Source organism: Cryptomeria japonica, chromosome 5, assembly GCF_030272615.1.
Source record: "Cryptomeria japonica chromosome 5, Sugi_1.0, whole genome shotgun sequence".
In the NCBI taxonomy this organism is placed as follows: Eukaryota; Viridiplantae; Streptophyta; class Pinopsida; order Cupressales; family Cupressaceae; genus Cryptomeria; species Cryptomeria japonica.
In genome coordinates this window covers 101,829,858-101,852,298 of record NC_081409.1, presented here as the reverse complement: position 1 = coordinate 101,852,298, position 22,441 = coordinate 101,829,858, and the positions used below count along the sequence as shown (strand labels likewise).

General features: G+C 44.5%; 1 protein-coding gene across 10 annotated transcripts in view; it reads right to left on the bottom strand.

Annotated features, from left to right (window-relative positions):
• The window catches only part of LOC131067594 (probable LRR receptor-like serine/threonine-protein kinase At1g06840), a 287,435-nt gene extending 265,267 nt beyond the window's left edge, over nucleotides 1-22,168 (bottom strand). For 3 of the 10 annotated variants that reach the window (XM_058002693.2, XM_058002709.2, XM_058002727.2), the window contains exons 1-2: nucleotides 21,928-22,168; nucleotides 20,991-21,037 (exon numbers count right to left, since the gene is read on the bottom strand). In XM_058002693.2, coding sequence (XP_057858676.2) covers nucleotides 20,991-21,020 — 30 coding nt within the window. In that variant the 5' untranslated portion in view covers nucleotides 21,021-21,037; nucleotides 21,928-22,168. The remainder of the gene's footprint in view (nucleotides 1-20,990; nucleotides 21,038-21,927) is intronic. The other 7 variants (XM_058002670.2, XM_058002733.2, XM_058002674.2 and 4 more) reach the window with 4 other exon arrangements.
• Between the last annotated feature and the right edge of the window lie 273 nt (nucleotides 22,169-22,441).

The window sequence follows — 22,441 nt, the reverse complement described above, 5'->3', positions numbered from 1 at the left end:
GAGAAACACACAATTTGATGGAAAAACTTTTAAACAGCTAAAGTCCAACCAAGAGTACAAGAATGAAACCTGTTCAATGGGATCAAAAAGTTTCCAAGGGCGTATAGCAGATTTATATAAATATATGTCAAAATCCTAAGCATGACATTTTCTCCATATTTTATTGGCTATCCCTGTTGATAGCAGTTGTATACACTTAAAAATGGCTATGATTAATTAAATAAATTTTTATTATTTATTTAATGATTATTCTTCTATTAAATAAATAAATTGAAAAGATTATTTATTTAATTCATTGGTCCTTTTCTTCGATGTCAATCAATTTATTAATTAAATATCAATTATTTAATTATTTCTATAATCTTTCTAAAGTCCTCTTTATTTGCCAACTCATTTCCATATGGCTAAATAAATTAATTTTTCTTAATATTTAAATTAGCTACATTTATCTCCAACTTCTAAGTCCTAGTCAAGGGGAGGAAGAAATCAAGTTGTCCTCCTACTCCCTATATTCTCTCCACTACTCCTACCTCTTTAGAGGAGGTTTTCTCCACATCACCCTAGTCAGCATCCACTTGTCCTGCATTTCCTAGATAATCTCCAACCATCCTATATTTTGGGGGTTTCCAACTATGGTCAATGTGAGCATGCTGCCACTTGGACTCCTCTTCCACCTTTTCCTCCATCCTGCATGTGTAGGAGGAACATCTTCCTCCTTTCTCTCTCACATTCTAACCAATCATTCATAGCCATTCATCTCTCAAGATTTACTCTCAACCCTTGATCTTTGCCATGTAGGATTTTGCTCATGCAAAGTCTATAAAAGATGCATTTCTCCAGCAATTTGAATCTAGTCGTTATCTTGCAATCAAGTAATCTTAGAGCAAATCACAGAGCATTTAGCAATTAAAGTGTGCCTTTGGCTTAGCATAGGTTTTGCATAAATCATATAGCTTGCATTTAGCATTCAAATACCACTGTCCGTTCATCTATTGTCATCTTGAAAACCAAAATCAATGCAATCTGAGAGCAACCACATCAGCAAGCAAGATCAAAGGTGATAGGACACAATGAGACAGCAATTAGAGGTTTTCCTGTTTTAGTTTACTTCTTTTATTTGTTTCATTTCTAATCTTGGATATCCTGTAGGATTTTAGAGTTTTGTGGTAGCTTAAACATAGCCTTGCAGTTTTGCATTCATTTTTCCAGGTTACACAGCGGTAACGTAACACTTAATAACAATTGTTGGTGAGACAAAATGATGACTAAGCTGAAGACTGACACTAAATTAACACATAACATGTATAAATATCACTTATGACCCTTACACATGCATTATTCCATCACTTTCTAGCTTTCTTTTGACCTGTTTTTAATTTAGGAGCAGAAAAGTAAAGGCCCAAAGAACAATCCATGCTGTTTACCTCACTGGGTAAACAGGAAAAATACAGAAATCGAACAGTAATGCACAATGCAATTACAAAAGAAGTACCAGAATAATCTTTCCATTAATGTCAAAGGATGTTCATATTATATCTGTCGTACATATTACATGTCACACGACTAACATTACATTCCTCAACACCCGAAGGTGGTACAATATATGACTGCCGAAGGGGTGCGACCCAACCGTCGCGACTCTAACTACCTACCCGTCGGCTAACTAACTATTGATAATTAACATTACTAACTATACACTTTTTCCCGATAACATCATCCCCCCCAAAAAAGAAGTCGTCTCCGACGACTAACAACAAAATGGAGACAATGTAATATAAATATACAACCAAGTGAAAGTCAAGGAGGGGGCTGAGGAAGCGTCCCTGAAGTCGAAGGGTGAGATGTGGGTGGCTGGGCCGCCAGGCAGGCGCGGAGCTCATAGACCTGCTGGGTGCGTGCCGCCACATCCCGCTCTGCTACCAACACCTTCTCTAAGGCAGTCTTCACCATAAGCGCAGCCTCCAGTAGCTCCCTCTCCTTGGTATCGGCGGACTCCGTCATGCGAACCAACTGAGCCTGAACAACATCTAACTCCTGCTGGATGAGACTCCGCGCACCCTGTTCCTCTGAAAGACGGGCGTCCACCGCAACCTTCTCTGCACGGGCTGCCTCAAGCTGTGCGACCAACTCTGATCTCTCGGCTGCCCACGAGGCTTGTTGCCTGGCCGTGTCCCGCTCCAACTCCACTCGAGCAGCCTCGCGAACCGCGGACTCATGCTGTGTCTGGCGTAAGGTATAGTAGGCCTCCCTATAAACCTGCTCAATCTCCCGGACGAGAGTCGTCACCCTACTCTCCACGACCGGCTGAGGCACACGCCAAGCCTCCAACATCGCCTCCGTCTGGGTAACTGGCCACCCTCGTGCCTCAAAACATGAGGTAAAAGCTGCGGGACAGCCCTCTCGCATAAACTGGAGGACCTGCTCTAATTCCTCCACAACCTGCTGTAGAGACCGTGTCTGGGCCGCGGCCACCACTCGCCGGCCCCTCGTCACCATATCTGCCAGATAAACCTCAATGTCCTCTCCCTCTAGCCCCGATGTAGGTACAGGAGGCCCACGTGGTAACTCAAAAGTCTCCTCAACCACACCAACTGCATCCTGCTGGCCCAATGGTGTGTCTCCCGCCCCCTCAAGTGTAGCAGTCGCCTGCTCTGAGCCGGTAGGGACACCCTCTCCAGGGACCTGTCGCTCTGCCTGCGTCTCCGCCGAGGAATCCTCCAGATCCACCACCTCAGTGGGAGGCTCTCGCCGAGGTGAGAGTACAGCTGCTCCTACGGGTGGCGTCACTGTCATCTGGAATCTCCGGGTCAGCCAACTCCCCATAGCCGCCACTGATGGAACTGCACTCAACACCTCCGACCCTCTCGCCCCCGTGGAGACATGTCCCGTGATGGGCTCCTCCAACAAGGAGGCCGCAACCGTCACCACTGCATCGGATCCTACGACATCCAGTCGCACCTGAGGCTCCGTCTCAACTATCTCCTCTGCCAGGCCTCCCTGCGGTGGACCACACAACTCCGCCGCGCTGTCAGTACATGCCTCCGCGGGAATCGGTCCTGCGGCTGGTATGACGGAAGGTGCTGCGGCCGGCTGCATGGGCCTGAGTGTAACGGGCGTGCGGCTCTGTCCAAATGCCGGAATCGAAGTACTACCCGCGGACGGCCCCACAAGTGTGCCAAGTGGGAGTGTGAGTGGTGCAAACAACACTCGCTCTCCGGCGGGCTCCATCCTCCCCTCGTCTGTGGCCCTACTACTGTCGTCCTCATCCTCTGAATCCTCGGAATCCTCTGCACTACTAGAAGTTTATCGCCCACTATCTGGTTCTGCTGCGGTGGTCTCTAACACCCGTTTCCGCTTCGCGGAAGAGTGTCCAATATCCAGATGTCGCCAATGCATGATAGGAGGCTCACCCTCCGCCAAGGGTCCCTGTGGCCGTACCTCCAACTCAGCCTCTGGCACTGCTTCTCGCGTAGCCTCCAAGAACAGTCCAATGGCATAGTGGGGCATGTAAAAGGTGCGCTGCTCCATCATCAAGAAGGCGCACATCCGCTCGGATAACAAGGTAGCCCAATCATAGACGACTCCGTTCATCAACCCGTTCATCAATACTATCTGTGGTAGAGCGATGTCTGATGCCCTACCCGACCCTGTCAACCTGCTTTTGATGACGTCCATAATACATCGCCAGTGACCCTCTGCGACAAAGGACCTGCGCATCCCACGACCCTTCGTGGCGTCTACGATGCTCGCCAACTCTGCGGGGGTCAAGTCTCGGGACACTCGCTTAATCCAATGTTCTTTTTCTTCCCGTGTCATCTTCTTCGGTTTCAAGTCCACTTTCTTGCCATGTATGCCTGGGATGCCAAATACTCTGGTGAAATCTGCAGGTTTGAAGGATATGGTGATATCCTTCTCCAAATACTCAAATGTGCTCGTCCGTGAGCGGCTATCAAAGGTATCAACCATATACCGCAATGCTCCCTCGTACTCGCGAATGGCGAACACAGGCATCCGTATAGCCCATTCTACCCCTGCTCGGCGGAGACTTGTTTTCACCAAATTATCATCCGGCGTGTCTTGCCACCATTTCCGACATTCCACCCCATTCAATCCCTCAAAAGTGATATTCTGTGAAGTGGAGGTGTTCTTCCCTCGTACAGTGGACTGCTGTGGTGTCTTTTTCTTCTGCCTGGCTTCCATTGTGCCACCTGCTATTCGAACACCTGAAGGGAGAATACGTGCATCCGGCTTCTTATGGCTGCTATCCTGCAATTGTTTTTTCCAGTTTCTTTTTCCCGCAGACTCCATTGACCTGCTAACCGCTTCTTGATTTGCCCTTGTCGGATGGAAGGCACCTAACTACCTCCTGGCAGGTAGGCCGTACGGCTGTAATCCTCAACTACCTCCGGCTAATAAAATGCTCAAAACAAATCTTCGTCCACCTCCCGCACTACACCGCACGGTAATTTTGAAAAATCCTTGCGGCTGCCAAGTTCGGTTCAAGCCCTTTGGGCTTATTCTGGTTCAGCGACTGATACTAGCAGCTCGCGGGGTGTAACATGCGAAGGTCGTTTGCCAAAATACAACACGCCCTAAGCCTACCGTAACTCCACGGGATACCCCTTCGGTAGGCGGCGTTGTTTCTCCCTTCGGTAGCTTCGTTTTATTCCCCTTCGGTTCGGCGTGGCTGTTCGGTAGGCGTGGCTGTGCGGCGTTTGTTTCCCTCCCTTCAGCGTTTTATCTCCCTTCGTTCGGTAGGCGTGGCTGTGCGGCGTTAACCCTGTGCGGTGCCTTTGTCTCGTGCGGTGCCTTTGTCTTCATCCGGTGCCTTTGCTTCGCGTTTTGTCTTCGTTTTGCTTTGTGCGGCTTTTATAAATCTCCGGACTACCACCGCACGGTGGCTTCCACCTACGGTGGTGTCCACCGTCGGTGGTGCCACCGCACGGTGGCTTCCACCTACGGTGGTCCCGCCGTCGGTGGTGCCACCGCACGGTGGCTTCCACCTACGGTGGTCCCGCCGTCGGTGGTGCCACCGCACGGTGGTGTTCACCGTGGGTGGTGCCACCGCACGGTGGTGTTCACCGTGGGTGGTGCCACCGCACGGTGGTGTCCACCGTGGGTGTCCACCTACGGTGGTGCCACCGCACGGTGGTGTCCACCGTGGGTGGTCCCACCACGTGGCCACCGCACGGTGGTGCCACTACGTGGCCACCGTGCGGTGGTCTTTTTCGCCCTTTTTCTAACTTTTTTTTCATTTTTTTTTTTTTTTCCAATGTTTTTCAATTTTTTCCTTTATATATTTTTTCAATTTTTTTTTTTTTTGAATTTTCTAATTATTTTTTTTTTTCCCTTCTTTTTTTTTTTTTTTTTTTTTCATTTATTGGCTGACTGCGACTGTGCACCTCCTGTCGGGCTGCTCCTGTGCGCTTCCACCCTCTGGTGATACACTTTCAGTTTCGACCCATTGACGCCCTCTGGGATTACCTGTCCATCGAGGGTCGAGAGTTTGACGGATCCGTTGGCGGCGACCTCTTGGATCCTGTAAGGGCCTAGCCACTTCACTTTGAACTTGCCGGGCTTAATCTCGTTCCTTCCGTTATACTTTAGGACTAATTGGCCCGGTGTGAACCTCGCCCGCCGAATGTGTTGGTCATGCCAGTATTTCCTGCGTTGTTGGGCCACGTCTGTCACCCACTGTGCCATCGTCCGTCTTTCATCCAACTTATTTAAGGCGTATAGTCTCTCTCAAAGGCTTTCCATGTCACCCAGTTTGTTGTCAATGGCGATTCTGAGACTTGGCACCATGAATTCGATCGGTACCACAGCCTCCTGGCCATACATCAATTGGAAAGGTGTCTGCCCGGTGGTTACTTTGTAAGTTGTGCGGTACGCCCAAAGTACCGAAGGCAGACGCTCTTCCCAGTCTTCCTTTTCCACCCCACAGGACTTATAAATTACCGACACGATGATTTTGTTGGTTGCCTCGGCCTGACCGTTTGCCCTGGGATAGTACGGACTCGATAGAGAATGAAAAATTTTGAACTCGGTTGTCAGTAGTCGAACAATATGATTTACAAAGTGCCCTCCTCTATCACTTGTCAGTTGAATCGGTATTCCGTACCGGGTGATAATCTGTTCATAAATGAATTTCGCCGTGCTGACGGCGGAGTTGTCTGCCAACGCCCTGGCTTCAACCCATTTGGTCAAATATTCTGTCGCCACGACAATGTATCTACATCGTCGGGCGCGACTCGGTTTTAATGGACCAACGAAGTCTAACCCCCATCTTTCGAACAATTCTTGAGCATGCGCCGGGTTAAGTGGCATGAAATCTCTTTTTAATGGTCGCCCAGCACGCTGACATGTATCACAACTTGTCACCCATTCTCTGGCGTCATTATGCAGTGTCGGCCACCACAAGCCAGCTAGTAGGACCTTCCTTGCTGTCGTATCCGGTCCCATGTGCCCTCCAGCAGCCCCTTCATGGGCTTCTCTCAATACTCCTGGGATTTCCTCTTCCAAGACACATCGTCGTAGGATCTGATCAGGTCCCATTTTGTAGAGAAGACCATTTATAAGTTGGAATGTTCGGCTTCTTAATGCAAGTTTCCGTCTTTCACCTGGTGGCATTTCCTTCGGAAATTTTGATGTTGACAGATATTCACCCACACTGGTGTACCAATGAGGAAGGATGGCAATGCGGAAAAGATGGGTGTCCGGAAAATCCTCGCTAATGCCTTCGGCCGGCTCTCCCGACTTGATCCGTGATAGCTGGTCGGCTATGACGTGGCTCCTGCCAGGTCTGACAATGATGTTGAACGTAAATTCTTGTAACAGCAACAGCCATCGACTAATCCGCCCCTGGATGATTGGCTTGTTCACCAAATACATCAACGCCTGGTGATCCACATAAAATGTGAATGGTGTCGCCAGTAAATAATGTCTGAATTTTTGGACGGAGTATACCATGCCGAGGGCTTCTCTCTCCGTCGTGCTGTAGTTCCTCTCCGCGTTTGACAAGAGTCGACTTGCAAAATATACTGGGTGGTCCAGCCCGTGGCTGCCGACCTGTGCTAGGGTGGCCCCTATGGCGAAGTTGGATGCGTCGACATGTACATGGAACTCTTTGTCCCAATCTGGGTATGTCAAGATTGGCGCACCCACCAATCGTGATTTTAACTCTTGAAAAGCCTCTTCTTGGGCCGTCCCCCAGACGTAGGGCTCCCCCCTTCGTGTCAGCTTATCAAGTGGGTATGATACTTGGGCAAAGTTCTTAATAAACCGCCTATAATACCCGATGTGTCCAAGAAATGACTTGACGCCGGTAACATCGTCGGGCGCCTCCATCTCCACGATGACTCGTATTTTGTCAGGGTCCGTCTTCAGTCCAGCCTTGCAGACGATGTGCCCTAGTAACTTGCCCTGAGGCACCATGAATCTGCATTTCTTGGGATTTAGGGCGAGGCGGGCTCGTCGGCATCTCTCCATGCATTCGCCAAGTGCGGCCAGATGTGCCTCCTCCGTGCTGTAAATGGACCAATCATCCAAGAACGCTTTGAAGTTTCCCACGGACATTTTATCGAAGATATGGAGGATTATCCGTTGAAAGGTAGCTGGCGCGTTGCACAACCCGAATGGCATCCGGTTGTATGCATAGACGCCATCTTCTACGATAAAGGTGGTCTTCAATTTGTCCTCCTCTGCAATGGAAATTTGATTATATCCGGAGAATCCATCCATAAATGAATAAATTTCGTGACCCGCGACTTCCTCGAGGATGGTGTCTGTGAATGGTATGGGAAATGGGTCTTTAATTGTGACAGCATTCAAACACCTGAAGTCTACACAGATTCTTATCTGATCGGCCTCCTTTTTCAAAGATATTACAATGGGTGATACCCATTCACTCGTCTGGACCTTGAAGATAATCCCTGCTTCCAGCATGCGGTCAATTTCATTATTTACCCTGGCCGCATAATTTTTGTTCATTCTGTATGGCCTCTTCCGTACGGGCACGGCCCCGGGAACCAAAGGGATCCGATGTACACAGAGTTCTTGTGGTACCCCCTTGAGGTCCTTATATGTCCAAGCGAACACGTCTTTGTATTCTGTAAAAATTTTGAACGCCGCCGTCTTTAAGACGGGATTCCAGTCGTCGCCGACTAGAATATTTTTCTGTTCTGAAGGTTCTCCAAGGTTTGTAACTTGAAGTGCGGATTCTTCATACCTTATGGGCTTACTTTTGTCAAACTTGTGCGCTAGTGCGTCATCCACAGGGACATCCCCTTCCTTGTATTGTCCGTACTCTGGCGGAAACTCGTTCATGTCAGGTCCTTCGATCCCCAACATATTGCACCCATACAATAATTCATAGTCTTCCATTTGCCAATGGAAGAGCCCTCTCAAAGAATCCGTCTCATCCTCAGAACAGGCTTGAATTCCTAAGATGCCTTCATCATTTGGTTCCCTGCCCTCCTTCCCTTCGTCGGTATCGTCTCTGTCGGACTCTGACTCCGACGCCAACTCTTCACTGACCTGTTGAGTTTTGAGGTCAATGGTATACCTTCGGCCAGCCTTTTCCATGGACAAGGTGTTTTTCTTCCAATTGTGATTTGCTTTGGCCGCCACCAACCAGCCTCTGCCGAGGATGGCGTCGTACCCCTTCTTCTTCAATGGGATGACCACAAAATTCAGGACGAATGGCTGTGTTCCGATCGTCACCTGTTGCGCCATGAGTGTGCCCAGCGGCTTGATGCCGTGTTGGTCTGCTCCCAATAAAGTAAAGGTGGACGGCCAGAGAGTAGGTTTACCCAATTTTTTCCATGTTTCCTCTGGCAAGACATTTACTCCCGACCCGCCGTCGACAATTGTGTCGGTCAGGATGGTGCCCAATATACCCATTTCCACCACTGCTGGGTGTCTACCATTGTTGATCGTCAGGGTTAATGGGTCTGCTGCTGTCTCGCCAAGGTTGTCCTTGCCATGTATTGGTTGGCCTACTGGGGTTACTATTGCGGATTGCAACAACGTCGCTCGCAAGTGCGGCATACTTTCTAGGAGGTCCTTCATTTTGACAGGTATCTCGACCTGTAACAGTTGGTTTATAATGTTTGTTTCTCCTTCAGAGCGAGAAGTACCCGCCAGCTTTTGTGCACCCTTGCTCCTCAACATCTCCCTCTCCAATTCCGCTCGTGCCTCCAGTGCCTTTTGTTTTTCCGTACGGGGGTCTGGATAAGTGGCTGCTTTCGTCTTGGACCTTGTTATGGCGAGTGCATCCTCCGTTTCTACATTCAACAGGTTCACGCCAGATTTGGGACAATTGCCATCATCATGGTCCCCGGGACCGCACCACTTGCAAAGTTTTTGTGGTGCTTCCTCCACCGTACAGTCTCTAGCGAAATGCCCCCAGTGATTGCAAGCTCGGCATTGTATCATCGGCCGCCCTTTAGCGTCGTATTGGATTCGGCTTCTATTATTCGTATTGTTATTATTGCCTCTTCCTCGCCTGTTGTTTCGGTAGCCGCCAGACGAGGCGTTGTTGCTCGCAGGCTGGGACGTGCCAGCTGACGCAGATGGTTCTGCAAAGAGGACCTGTTGGCTACGAGTCCTCATATTGTACGGACACTCCTTGGTAAGATGTCCGGCAATCTGACAAATATCACAAAATGCTTTTTTCGGACAAGACCCCTTGGTGTGTCCGTCGGTACGGCAGTCCGTGCACCATAACTCCCCTTCGTCGCCCTTGCTTGTGCTTCCTTTCGTTGCCTTTATCTCTCTCATCATTCGCTCCATATCTTTTTGGAGAGCCCGTACCTTCCGATTAGAGTCGTCATCACTACTATCACTTTTGTCCGAGGAGGAATCATCGTCCGTCGAGGATTTATTTTTCTTCTTCTTGGACGTCTTCTGTTCACTCTCTAAATCCATTGCCCTGTTATAGGCGTCCGAATATGAAGAAGGGGGTACTATCTTCATTTTTCGTCTAAGGGATTTCTTTAGGCCTTCCACGAACCACCGTTTTTTCAATCCGTCTGTCGGCTGGTTCTCCATCTTTCCTAGCAGCTCTTTGAGCCGCCGGCTGTAGGTTCGGACAGTCTCGTCCTTCCTCTGTTTCGTGCTGTAGATTTCGGCTACGATCTCATTATCGTCTCTTAGGAGACGAAACTCTGCTTGAAATTCCTTCTTTAGGTCTGCCCATGTGCCAATTTTGGCCTTGTCCGCATCCGAAAACCAGTCGATGGCTACGCCCCTCAGTGTTGCGGGAAACTGTGTTACCCAATCGTCCTCGTCGGTAACACCATTCGCTCCCCAAATTGTTTCACACATGCGACAGTGGCGGACAGGGTCTTCTTTCCCATCCCCATGGAACTTTGGAAGTTTTTGTTTTTGTGCCATACCTTGCCTTTTTACCACTGGTGGTGGCTGTTGTCCTACTCCTGATGGGTCAGATCCTATAAGGGGTGCTTGACCGCCGTGCCCCGGTGTCCCTCCGACACTCCTGGCAGCCCCGGTGTCTTCTCCCTCTACTACCTCCTCCCCACTCCTTGGAGTTTTGCTAGCCTCTGGTGTGTGTGGCAAGTCCCTCAACTCCCTCAACTGAGTTTGGGTACACTCTATCCTGCGGCGGGTTTCCGCAAGTAACTCCTCCCGACTCCGTGGGTGGCCTCTGGCCTCACCGTCCCCTTCGGAGCGTTCCTCCTCTCTTCGCTTATACCTCTGTCGCCTTTCCACTTGCTGTTCAAGGATCAAGGCACGTTGGGCTACTGCACGTTCATCTATATATTGTTGCTTATTTTTGTCTTTATTCAGTGTATTGGGCATTAATTCCCAGACCGCTTTGATGACATAAAAAGTAGAACACTTTTATTCATTCATAATGTGGAAGACAAGTTTATGCCAACAATATGACATAATTATTACAGTAAGTGTTCTTTATTCCGTCCCGTATGGGTCACGATTCAAATGCCCCTCGCGCCATCTCGTTCTGCTTCCCGTTCCTCGTACTGTTGCAAAATTTCTTGGCGTCGGTCCTCCCGGGCAATCTCCTCCAGGCGAGCTTGTTGTGCCAACGATGCTTGTGCTAGCAGTCGAGGGAGATGGTTCATCAACCGATTTACCTCCGGACTCACTTCCAACGCTGTCCACACGGCACTTGGTGGGACTCCTGCCTCCGCCGCCTCTCGTCGCACGTGGGTCTGAATGGCTACTTGGAGTAGAATCGAAAATTCTCTCGTCGCAGTGTCTTCTCCTATATAGAGTTCTGTTTGGGCATCGTCGACCTCGGGATTCACCTCACCAACGGGTAGGCCCATTGTGTCTGTGCGCCATCCGTGTCTTCCGGTCCTGAGTTCGTGTCGGCAACGGCGCCAAATGTTTACCTCACTGGGTAAACAGGAAAAATACAGAAATCGAACAGTAATGCACAATGCAATTACAAAAGAAGTACCAGAATAATCTTTCCATTAATGTCAAAGGATGTTCATATTATATCTGTCGTACATATTACATGTCACACGACTAACATTACATTCCTCAACACCCGAAGGTGGTACAATATATGACTGCCGAAGGGGTGCGACCCAACCGTCGCGACTCTAACTACCTACCCGTCGGCTAACTAACTATTGATAATTAACATTACTAACTATACACTTTTTCCCGATAACACATGCAAAGGGCATAATCACTAACATCAGCCAGTCACAACTGCTGAATGACCAGCCAAACCCACAACCCTTGTTTAGCTGCCCAGACTAGGGCATATACCCAAAAAGATAATTTTTTACCATGTTGACCAAAGAAGACTGGTGTGTCAATTTAGTTGACTGCTGTAGCAGCTGGCTTGACCATCTCAGCTATACATATAAAGCAATGAGTGAATTTTATTTTTTTGACTCGATCCGATTTCTCAAGACCAAAAAATTTGCTAAAGAAAATTGAATTTACATGTATCAACAACCATTTATTATTTGTAATTCAAATATGATGATGAATTAGACTAATCATGAATTTGTTATGCTGTAAAATAACTTTATGTTACTGATCATGAATAATCGGTTATAATTTCCTCTCCCATGAGGGAACCCAGATCTAGATCATTTCCCTATCCTTGGACGGAACCTAATTCTTATAGTATATTTGTGTTTTGAGAGAAAGCCCAGTTCTGATATTATTTGTTGTTTGAGATCCAACCCTAGCAACATTCTGGGTATGACAATTTACCCAAACCCCCATAGCAGGAGAATTGAAAGATGCCGCCAAATCTTATGCAAATCCATAGTCATAGGACGATTTACATATTCATAAAAACATGAGAATTTTAAAAAATTATGCACAACTACTTATAGCATCAATATAGGGTAATTTACAGAGTCCCAATAGGAGGATTTATACACATCATCCCACTGATCAAGCATTCCTCACAAAATAACTTACAAACCCCCAATAGTAGGAGGACTTAAAAAGCATTTCAATTAGGACCTCCACTCAAAGAAGATGTGTATGTTAAAGTAAATAAAAAACAGAAATGATAATCCAAATAATCAAATTAAAGCTTCATGCTTGTCTAACTAAGTCTGTGAACATCAACAAACAATCCCTCATCCCACCTTTGAATGCATGTACATTGATGACCATATTGCAGCATCTGTTTCTCTGTGGCAAAGAGAAACCTGTATATAGTGGCAAAGAGTCTTACAATGCCATTTAGTGTTCCTAACTGTCTTCCTACTTGTTGTTTGCATCAATCTACCCTTTACAGATGTTACAGTTGTCCATATTACCTTTACAACTGTTCCAGCCATCCATTGCCCTTTTTATTATCTTTTGCAGCTGTTCTAACAGTCCACTAATATTTTCATTTATTTGTCTATCCTTCACAGTTGTTTCAGTTGTCAAACAATTTATATCTAGCTATATATATAGCTGTCTGTCTATTTTTATTGCCCCTTTTGCATGTGGACTATGGTCAACTATTTAACTACACGGTATGTCCTCATAATTTCCTCCCTGCTAAGAGAAATTCTGCCAACTTCACCAGATAAATCAAAACTACCTTATAGCTGCAAGCCTGCAAGGATGCACCATGAGAACATTGAATCTGTTGTGGTGTGAAGTGCATGTAAGCCACTAACAGTAACAAAGTAACAAAGTAGTCCTCAAATGGATAATCCAAATGTTGAATGAGAGGAGTTGGAACACCTAGGATTGAAATATCCAAGAGACTGAAACTGTTTGCCAATGCCAAGAACATCCTTGCATGAGGATGCATGCCTTGAAAACTTGGTTATTTGCACTAGAGGAATTTGTATTGAGGAGATGTTCATGTACTGAGGGCAGCATTTGATATGGACAATGGAACTGAATCACAAGAGTTGTCGAAAAAAATGCAAAAGTGTCCCCCCTTGCTTAAGAACGGACCATATGGGAGGCAATGAGACACGAGAAGATGCCTATACTGAAGCTATGAAGAGTTCATTATAAAGCTGTGAGGAAGGCCTATTAGGATCAAAAACCACTGTCAATGAGGAATCGGATGAGCAACATGAAGTTCATCAGCAGTATGCTGAATCGAAAACTGGCCCAAGGAGTGGATTATTGTTGGAGCAATAGGAACAAGGTTGATGTGGTGGTAATGGCCTTATTCTACGGATGCAACCACTAGAGGAAGTAGTAGGGTCGTGAAATGATGGTCAAAAGACTTGCTTACAACTAGAACTCGTACTAGAACAGTTATGGTCCCAAAAACAATATCTATACTATGGATAATGTAGACAACTACTTGAGGAATGCATGGTGTCCCATGATTAGGAATTTAGGATCACAAGGAACCTATAGAGAGGACAACAAAGTGAGATCACCCATTTCCAAGACAACTTCAAGAAGTGAGGGCAACAAGCTTGGTAGTGTAGATGAAGCCAAGTTGCTAGGCAAAACCATTAGTCTGATTTTGTATGGTCATGTGGGAGGTGTTCCGCCAACCTTTTCATTTCCTTTCAGCTGTCAAGTACTTTACATCTAAATACCTAAACCTCCCTCTCAATAATTCTCAATCCTCAAGGATTAATGAGTTCCAAGGATAGGACTGCCACTCAATTCTCAATAGAGAAAAGAGAGGAAGTAATATGGCCTCCCATGTGAGAATGAGTGTGGCTTAGTCAACTCTGCATTCTGCCTCGTACTGCTAATCTCACTTGGTTCTAGTTATTTCAAGACTAATTTAAGATGGCTATTGTGACCTTGGTTTGGAAATCCTTGAGATTCATTCCTACTGTAACTGCTCTGTGATGCATCTTTTTAATTACTAAAATTATTTTAGCCTGGTTTCTTAATAAAGGGAACAGCAATAAAATGAAATTGAAGCCAAATGACCACTTTATTATAAACATGCTCTGATGGTATGAATCGATAAACATGTGGGATGGTTTCTTTTACCATTGATTGTTTTATTTTCAAGAAACATCTTAGCATAAATAAAGCTATCGATAGTGGTTTTAAACAGCAGACAATTGGTAATGCCCCCGAAGCAGAGAGGCCAAGGAAGAAGACTTTCAGCCAGGCGGTGGCGAGAAGAGCGTGTCCTCTTCCCGTGGATGCAAGGTTCCTTCCAGAGCAGAACAAAGATGATGGCGCCCATCCCTCAGGAGAAAATGGTGAGGTTCTTCCTCTTGCCGGTCGCATCACCATTAAACCTAATGATTCAATGAACGTTGCTATTTCTTCTGAGATTAATAGGCTTAGAGATGAAGCCATTTTTTTTGCCGCCTTTGATATTAACAAAGTCCCATCTCGTCAATTCCTTAACAAATGGCTGCAAGATGTATGGGTTAATAAATTAGGGTTCCAATTTTCGTTTTGTAGAATGATACAAAGAGGGCTTTTCTTGATTTTTTTCAATAATAAGGAAACCCAAAATAAAATAGTTGATAAACAATACTGGACAGTAGGGAAGTCGACTTTCAGGGCTGTTAGTTGGGACCCTGAGTCATGTAATGATGAGATTCTGGCCCTTTCAAGCCCCAAATGGATTACAGTTAAAAATATCCCTCCCTTTCTTTGGTCGTGTGTAGATAAAATTGCTGAACCATTGGGTAAAGTCATTAAAATTAACTCCTCCCCCACGGTGCTCCCTCACCCTGATGCTCGGTTGCTTATTGCCCTAAAACCAGGTGCTGATTACCCTGTTGTTATTGACATTAATCTTGATTCTAAAACAGTTAGCTGCCCTGTTGAATATTTAGGAGGTATTGATGCCTGCCATTATTGTAAGCAGAGTGGTCATTTTAAAAGCAGGTGCCCCAGACTTTCTAAGAAACCCTATAAAGGTAAATCTTCTGTCCCTGGACCACCTTCCATTGAACCTTTGAATGATCCCCTTGCTCCTCCTCCGTCCTCTTCCTCTTGCCCTCCTTCATCTCCCCCTTCCGCCCTTGTCCCCCCCCCTCCACCTCCTCCCTCTTCCCCTCCTCCTGCCCCCCCTCCCTCCTTCCCTACCCCCTCTGTGGCCAATTTTGTTTCCTTGTACCAGGCTGCCCTCAATGATGCCCTTCTTGCTGATTCGGCCCCGCCCTTCGTTCCTCCTGGTCTTCCTGATCTCTCTGGCTCTTCTAGAGGTTCGAGATCTCTTAATGCTCAACAGATTGTTCTTGAAAAATTAAAAAAGGCCGCCGAGGCCAGAGAAGTTCTTACACATGCTCCTAATCAGCAAAAACTGGAGCTGGAATCTTCCACTTGGCATATGCCCTACCTAGAAGATTTAGGTAGGGTGGTTAAGTCTACAAAAGATGCTACTATCATTGCCTCTGAACAAGGCCAAATGGTGGTGGTCTCTAGGGATCTTCCTAGGGAACTTGATTGTATTAGTGGCTCTCCTTATGTATCTCGGGATGAGACATTGAGTATTACCAATGGAGAGGAGGCGCCTATGGGAAACACTGACAGTGGTACCCCTTGTTTTCTTGATCAGTCTACCCCTATCTTGAAGGTAGAGCAATCTGCATCTCAGGAATGTGGGCTCAATAAAGAACCATTCACCCCGGGTTGCTCTATTTTTGAGCAAGGCTCTCTTTCCACCCCAGATGACCTCTCTTTGATGAAAGTTAGCAAAAACAGGAGGAAGCGGTCCCCTAAGAGTCACGAGGACTCACCCTTGAGGAAAGAATCTATGGGACCTGAACAACTCTCTGAAACTAGGAGGAAAAGAGGAAGACCATGTTCCTTTATTGCCTTTGATGCTAGCAATATCACAAACAAGGAGGACTAGCCCAAATGCTTTGAGGGTTTTAAGCCCTCTATGGATACCTCTCAATAATCATTATTATGCTGAAAACAATTTCATGGAACATCAGGGGATTAGAAGCCCCTGATAGAAAATATATCATTAAGAGGTTTCTCAATAGTCACAAGGATACAGATTGCCTCCTTCTGCAAGAATTGAAAGCTACAGGATTCACCTTGCAGATTGGCCTTAAGTGCATTTGGAGAGAGGCTTCCCCCTTCTTTACCAATCATACCAAGGGGAAGGGTGGAACTGCCATATTACTTAGCCCAAAATGGGCTAACAAAGTTATCAATTGGGGACAATCCCCTTGTGCTAGGGCGGTATGGGTTTCACTTCAGATTGATGGCCAAAAATTTGGTATTTGTTCTGTTTATGCTCCTAATGACTATAGGGAGAGAGGAGAATTATGGAACTGGTTTACGGGGATGGAAGACATTCCTTGGATCCTGGGAGGGGATTTTAATATGATTGAGCATGCCTGTGACAAGAAGGGGGGTAACAAGTTTGAATGGAAGGGTTTGGAAAGAACTCAGTGGGACAGGATGATCAATAAACTGAACTTGGTAGACCCCATTGCTGGTAGAAAAGACCATCTCAATTCTGTGTGGTACACTTGGTGTAATTATCAACAGTTAAATAAGAGGATTTATTGCAGGCTTGATAGATTCTACTTTAACAAGAATCACTTTGACATTTCCAAAGGGTGCAATGGAGATCAGTACTCTGTTTCCCCTTTCACTCTTTCTGACCATCATCCTGTTCTCATGGGTATTGACCTCCTTGCCTCACTCCCTTCCCCTTCAGTCAAATCTCACTTCTTCACCTTAAATTCCAGACTTTTGAATGATGGGGACGTATGTTCAGCTATTGCTTTTACAAGGTTGTTCAATTTGAGTAGACACCCTTTGCTTTCCAATGTTGACAGATGGATCCTTAACATTAAAAGTTGGACCTCTATCTTCTAGACTGTTGGGAAAAAGAAGGCCAAGGATGCCAGGAAAGTTGAGTTGTCCCTTCAGCAAGACTTGTGCACCGCTGAAAAGGATCTTCAGGATTCCCCTAGTGATGAATCCCTGACGTTCATTTTGAACTCAGTCAAATCTCAACTCAGAAAGATTCAGAATGTGAGGGTCAGTGGCCTAAGGATTAGAGCCAAATTGAATTGGCTTGATTCAGGTGATAAGGGTTCTAAGTTTTTCTTTCATTTACTCAAGGTTAAGGAAGCTAAGGATAGGATCAGTGCTATTTGTGAAGATGACAGACATATTACTGCTCCAGAGGAGATTCTTAACTGTTTCTCAGAGTTCTATAAGAAACTTTTCACTTCTGATAAAGGGAATGAGGATCAAAGTGCTGCCAGAGCCCTAATAAAAAATTTGATTCCTTCCAAAATTGAAGCATCTGACAAAATTATGCTAGACTATCCCATCTCTAAGGAGGAGATTGAGGGAGCAATTCTCTCGATGAGTAATGACAGATCTCTTGGACCTGACGGATTTCCAGTTGAGTTTTACAAGAAGAACATCAAATGGATAGTGGGAGACCTTTATGATCTATACAGTGAAGCCATCAGAAGAGGCTCTCTGGGCAAAGAGATAAACCAGGGGCTGATTAAACTCATCCCTAAGGATGGGGACAACACCCTCCTGAAAAATTGGAGGCCCATCACATTGCTTAATGTTTCTTACAAGATTCTGGCTAAAGTTGTGGCCAACAGACTGGTTAAGATACTTCCTAAGATTATTAGTCCTACTCAGACCGGTTTTGTTAATGGCAGATATATACTGGAGAACCTGATCACATGCTGGGAATCTCTTGATCGGGCTAAAAACTCTGGACAAAATGGTGCCATGCTTCTTATAGACTTTGAAAAAGCCTATGACAGAATTGAGTGGAACTTCATTATACAAATGTTGCAAAGTCTGGGATTCCCAGAGTCCTTTACTAAATTAGTACAAACTCTGCTCTGTGAGGCAAATGCTGTGGTAGATGTTAATGGCCTCAAATCTGAAAATATTGTCCTCTCCAGATCTATTAGGCAGGGATGCCCATTGGCCCCGGCACTGTTTATTCTAGCTGCTGATGCTATGTATTATATCCTGAAAGACCATTCCTTGACCCCAAGGGTCAAGGGTATCGAACTTCCTAACAAAGAAGAGGTCCTTAATGTGCAGTTTGCTGATGATACAGCTATCCTCCTCTCGTTGGATGAGAATAACTTATCCTCTCTGCTCCAGAATATTGATCTCTTCTGCAGAGCCTCTGGAAGCAAAATTGCCCTTCACAAATCTTGCTTACTAGGGTGGTCTGACTTACCCCCTAATTGGATGTCTAAGTTTGAGCTACAGTGGGGTGGTCCACATCAAATCACTAAATACTTGGGCATTCCCTTCTCTGTCTCGCCAAACCTAAAGGAAATGTGGGACTGATTTAGAAAAAAGATTGACAAGAAATTGAGTAAGTGGAACAGGAATTACCTCTCCCTGGCTGGGCGCTTTCAAGTATGTCAAAAAATATTATCTTCCTACAACATTTATTGCTCTTCTGCTTGGCTTTTTAGCAACTACCAATTTGAATACCTTCAGAAGCAAATTAGGAACTTCCTATGGTCTGATGGGAAAGGAAATAAGAAGCAACATGCAGTTAAATGGGAGTGGTGTACTAGACTCAAGATCCATGGACGGATGGGTCTTAAAGATCTCAAGATTCAAGGCATTGCACTGGCTTCCAAATGGATTTTTAAAGCACTAGAAGGTGAGGAACCTTGGAATGTCCTAATCAGACACAATATTTTGAGATCCCTCCCTACAAAGGCAAAAAGATGGAAAAATCTTCCAATGTGGGACCTCCTAGTTGGTGAGTTTGAAATCTCTTCGGCTGGCTCTGAAGTATTCAAATCCATCTGGAAAGCTTGGAATCAAGTCAAACATCTTATTAAGGGCAAGCATATTCTGGACTGCAATGGGGTTTTCAATCTTGGCAGATCTGTTTGATGGAACACCACTCATAATGGGAAGAAGCTAGCCTGCCTCCAAGGATGCTCTGCTTTGAAGTGGCACAATTCTGGCATCACTACCTTTGAGCATATCTTGACTAATGGCTCCTTGTCCCCTTGGGAATTCCTGCAAATGACCTTCAACCTCCCTTCCTCGCAGATCCGTACCTACAATGTCCTCAAAAGTGCCCTTGATCCCCTTCTCGCCTTGGCCCTGTCCTTTGCACTTCCCCTGGTCTCCTCCCTCTACTGGATTGATGGTTCCTCTCTTCCTCTCTTGAAATCCAAAATGGTCTATTCCTTCCTTACTGAATCTGGAGATATACTTGCTCATATTAACAAAATCTAGAATCTCTCCTGGGATAATAAGCAGCTGCAATCTATTCTCTACCGATTCTGGTCTGGCCCCCCTGAGCCTAAAAAGAAATTCCTTGCTTGGAAACTCCTCCTCAATAAGCTCCCTCTTAAGGATTCTAATGGCAATCCCCTTATGTGTAAGCTCTGTCGCTTCCCTGAGTCTGTTGTTCATATATTTTTTGAATGTCACTTTGCCAAAGAAGTATGGAAATTGTTTGGTCTTACTATTGGTCCCAACCGTGTATCGATTGAAGAGGTGATCTTTGGTTATATTAAAGGTGGCAAAAAATATGTTAGTCTCTTTTGGTCTGTTCTTTCTTTAGAAATACTTTGGATCATTTGGAAATATAGAAATGATGATGTGTTTAATGGTAAGAGTAGATACCTCACTGAGTGTCTTAGGAGACTCATTCTCTATCTTGTCTCCATGCAGGTTACAGTTGTCCTCCGCCTTGATGAAGGCAAGTTTGATAGATGGCTTCGCGATGGTGTCACTCCGGTCTACATGAGGGAACTATCTTATGGATTCACTTGGGACCGCACGGGAAGTAATAAAACTCATTTTGAGCAGGCACTCATAAATTTCATGCATGAGATGGAATCCAGGCAGCAGAGGCTCGACTTCATTCAGAAAGAGATGGATAGGCTCCCTGTTCATCCGTTCAGAGAACAGTTCATTGATGGCTGTATCCCGATTTGGAGTGAGGGTGATTTAGGATGAACTTCGTGGATCACTCCTATGGGGGACAACTCTGACCCTGATGCTGTTTTCTCCTTTTGATTTCCTCTCTGAATCTGAACCATGTACAGCTGAACAATCTTATTATCTCTGTTGATTTGCACATACTATATGTTTTGTAATTTTTGTATCTTTTGTGATGCTGGGATTATATGTTGGTCTCCTATGCAATCTCTATCTCCGTCTAAATGTAAGTAAAGGTCATGCGGATAGGACTGTCTGTTCCAGCCTTGGCCTATTGGGTTTTTTGCTGGGGGACTTCTGATTCTCGGCTGTAGTCTTTCAGCCAATATTTTGTAACTGCTGTTTATGATACTTAATCAAAAGAAACATCTTAGCATTCTAATCATAGCGTTGACTATAGGTGTCAAATAAAAAACAACAACAACAAGAACTCGCTCAACTTGATCCAGCTTCCCTACATGAACGGTTGGGGTTTGCTAATGTGCCAAAAGTTACTACAGTTCTTTAATTTTCTCTAGTAAACTCCAATGGCAGTTCAATAAAATGATCAACGTACAAAGTTAACAAAGTTCACCATAATGCAAATAAATTCAATTCAGCTTGCCCTGAAACAAACACATTTAAGTGAATTTACTTCAAGATAAACATTCTCAGACCTCACTCGATTCAATCCGCAACCAAGCCATGAATGAACAGTTTGGTTCTGCATGATGCCAAAATAAATATACTTAAGTTATTGACAGTTCTTTAGATTGGTCCACAGAATTTACTTAACACAAATAAATTTACCTGAATTTACGTTAACATAAACAAATCTACCAGATTTTATTTTAACAAAGACAAACATATCTGAAATACTTTAGCAGATAAAAAATCAACGATATATAGTTTAACACAAATAGATTCAAACGGAATTTACCTTTAACACAAATTGATAAAATGAAATAACGTTAGCACAGACAAATCAAAGTGAATTTCCTTCAACAAAAACAAATTCGTCTAAAATCACTTCAGAGAAAACAGATTAAACTGAAAAACTTTCAACGCAGAACAAACTACAACACAACATCAAAGTCGGACTGAAAAGCATAGGAAATAAATGATTAAAATTACTACTTAACACAAATAAATTTACCTGAATTTACTTTAACACAAACAAATCTACCAGATTTTATTTTAACAAACATATCTGAAATTACTTTAGCACATAAAAAATAAACGATAAATAGTTTAACACAAACAGATTCAAACGGAATTTACCTTTAACACAAATTGATTAAATGAAATTATGTTAGCGCAGACAAATAAAACTGAATTTCATTCAACAAAAACAAATTCATCTGAAATCACTTCAAAGCAAACACATTAAACTTAACATATTTCAACACAGAACAATATATAACATAACATCACAGTCGGACTGAAAAGCATAGGAAATAACTGATTAAAATCACCATGACGTGTTGAAAAATAAAGAATCGGACATTTAGAGTGCTCTGTCATTCATGGCTACATTTAGTTTAAAATAGCCTAAACCAGCTACCGAGGTAAAATGAAAAAAGTAAAAACACATTCAAAAAAGTGAAACCTTACCATTTTTAATCCACCTGCAATAACCTCGCTATTTTCAGTGCAAAACAGGGAATCATCATCTAATGCAAATCATCCAACCTTGTGCAGTTGTAAAGATTGTGCTTTAAGCAAAACCGCTGACAATTTCTTAGCATTTATGCATGAGGATTGTTCTATTGTTGAATTTATTTCGTTCTCGACTCTTCCCACTACGGCAATTGGATTAGCTTGTACAAAAGTACATGACCTTTTGTCCTTAGGTGTAAGAATTTATGTTCTTTTTTCTTTTCTTTTTTATTATTTGTTGAATGAAGAATAAAAAGTTATGGCTAGGCTTTCTAGGAACTAAATGTCAAAAGACTATTAAAAAGGATCGAAGATTTAAACCAGTTAAGGTAAAAGAAGAATTTAATAAGAATAAAATAAAAAAGATCTTTCGCCGCGGTGAAGTGGAACTATTTATATTTGAAAATGACAGAGTTGGATTTTTATAGATATTATTTTACGGACATACTGTCATTACTAGAGGCGGCCG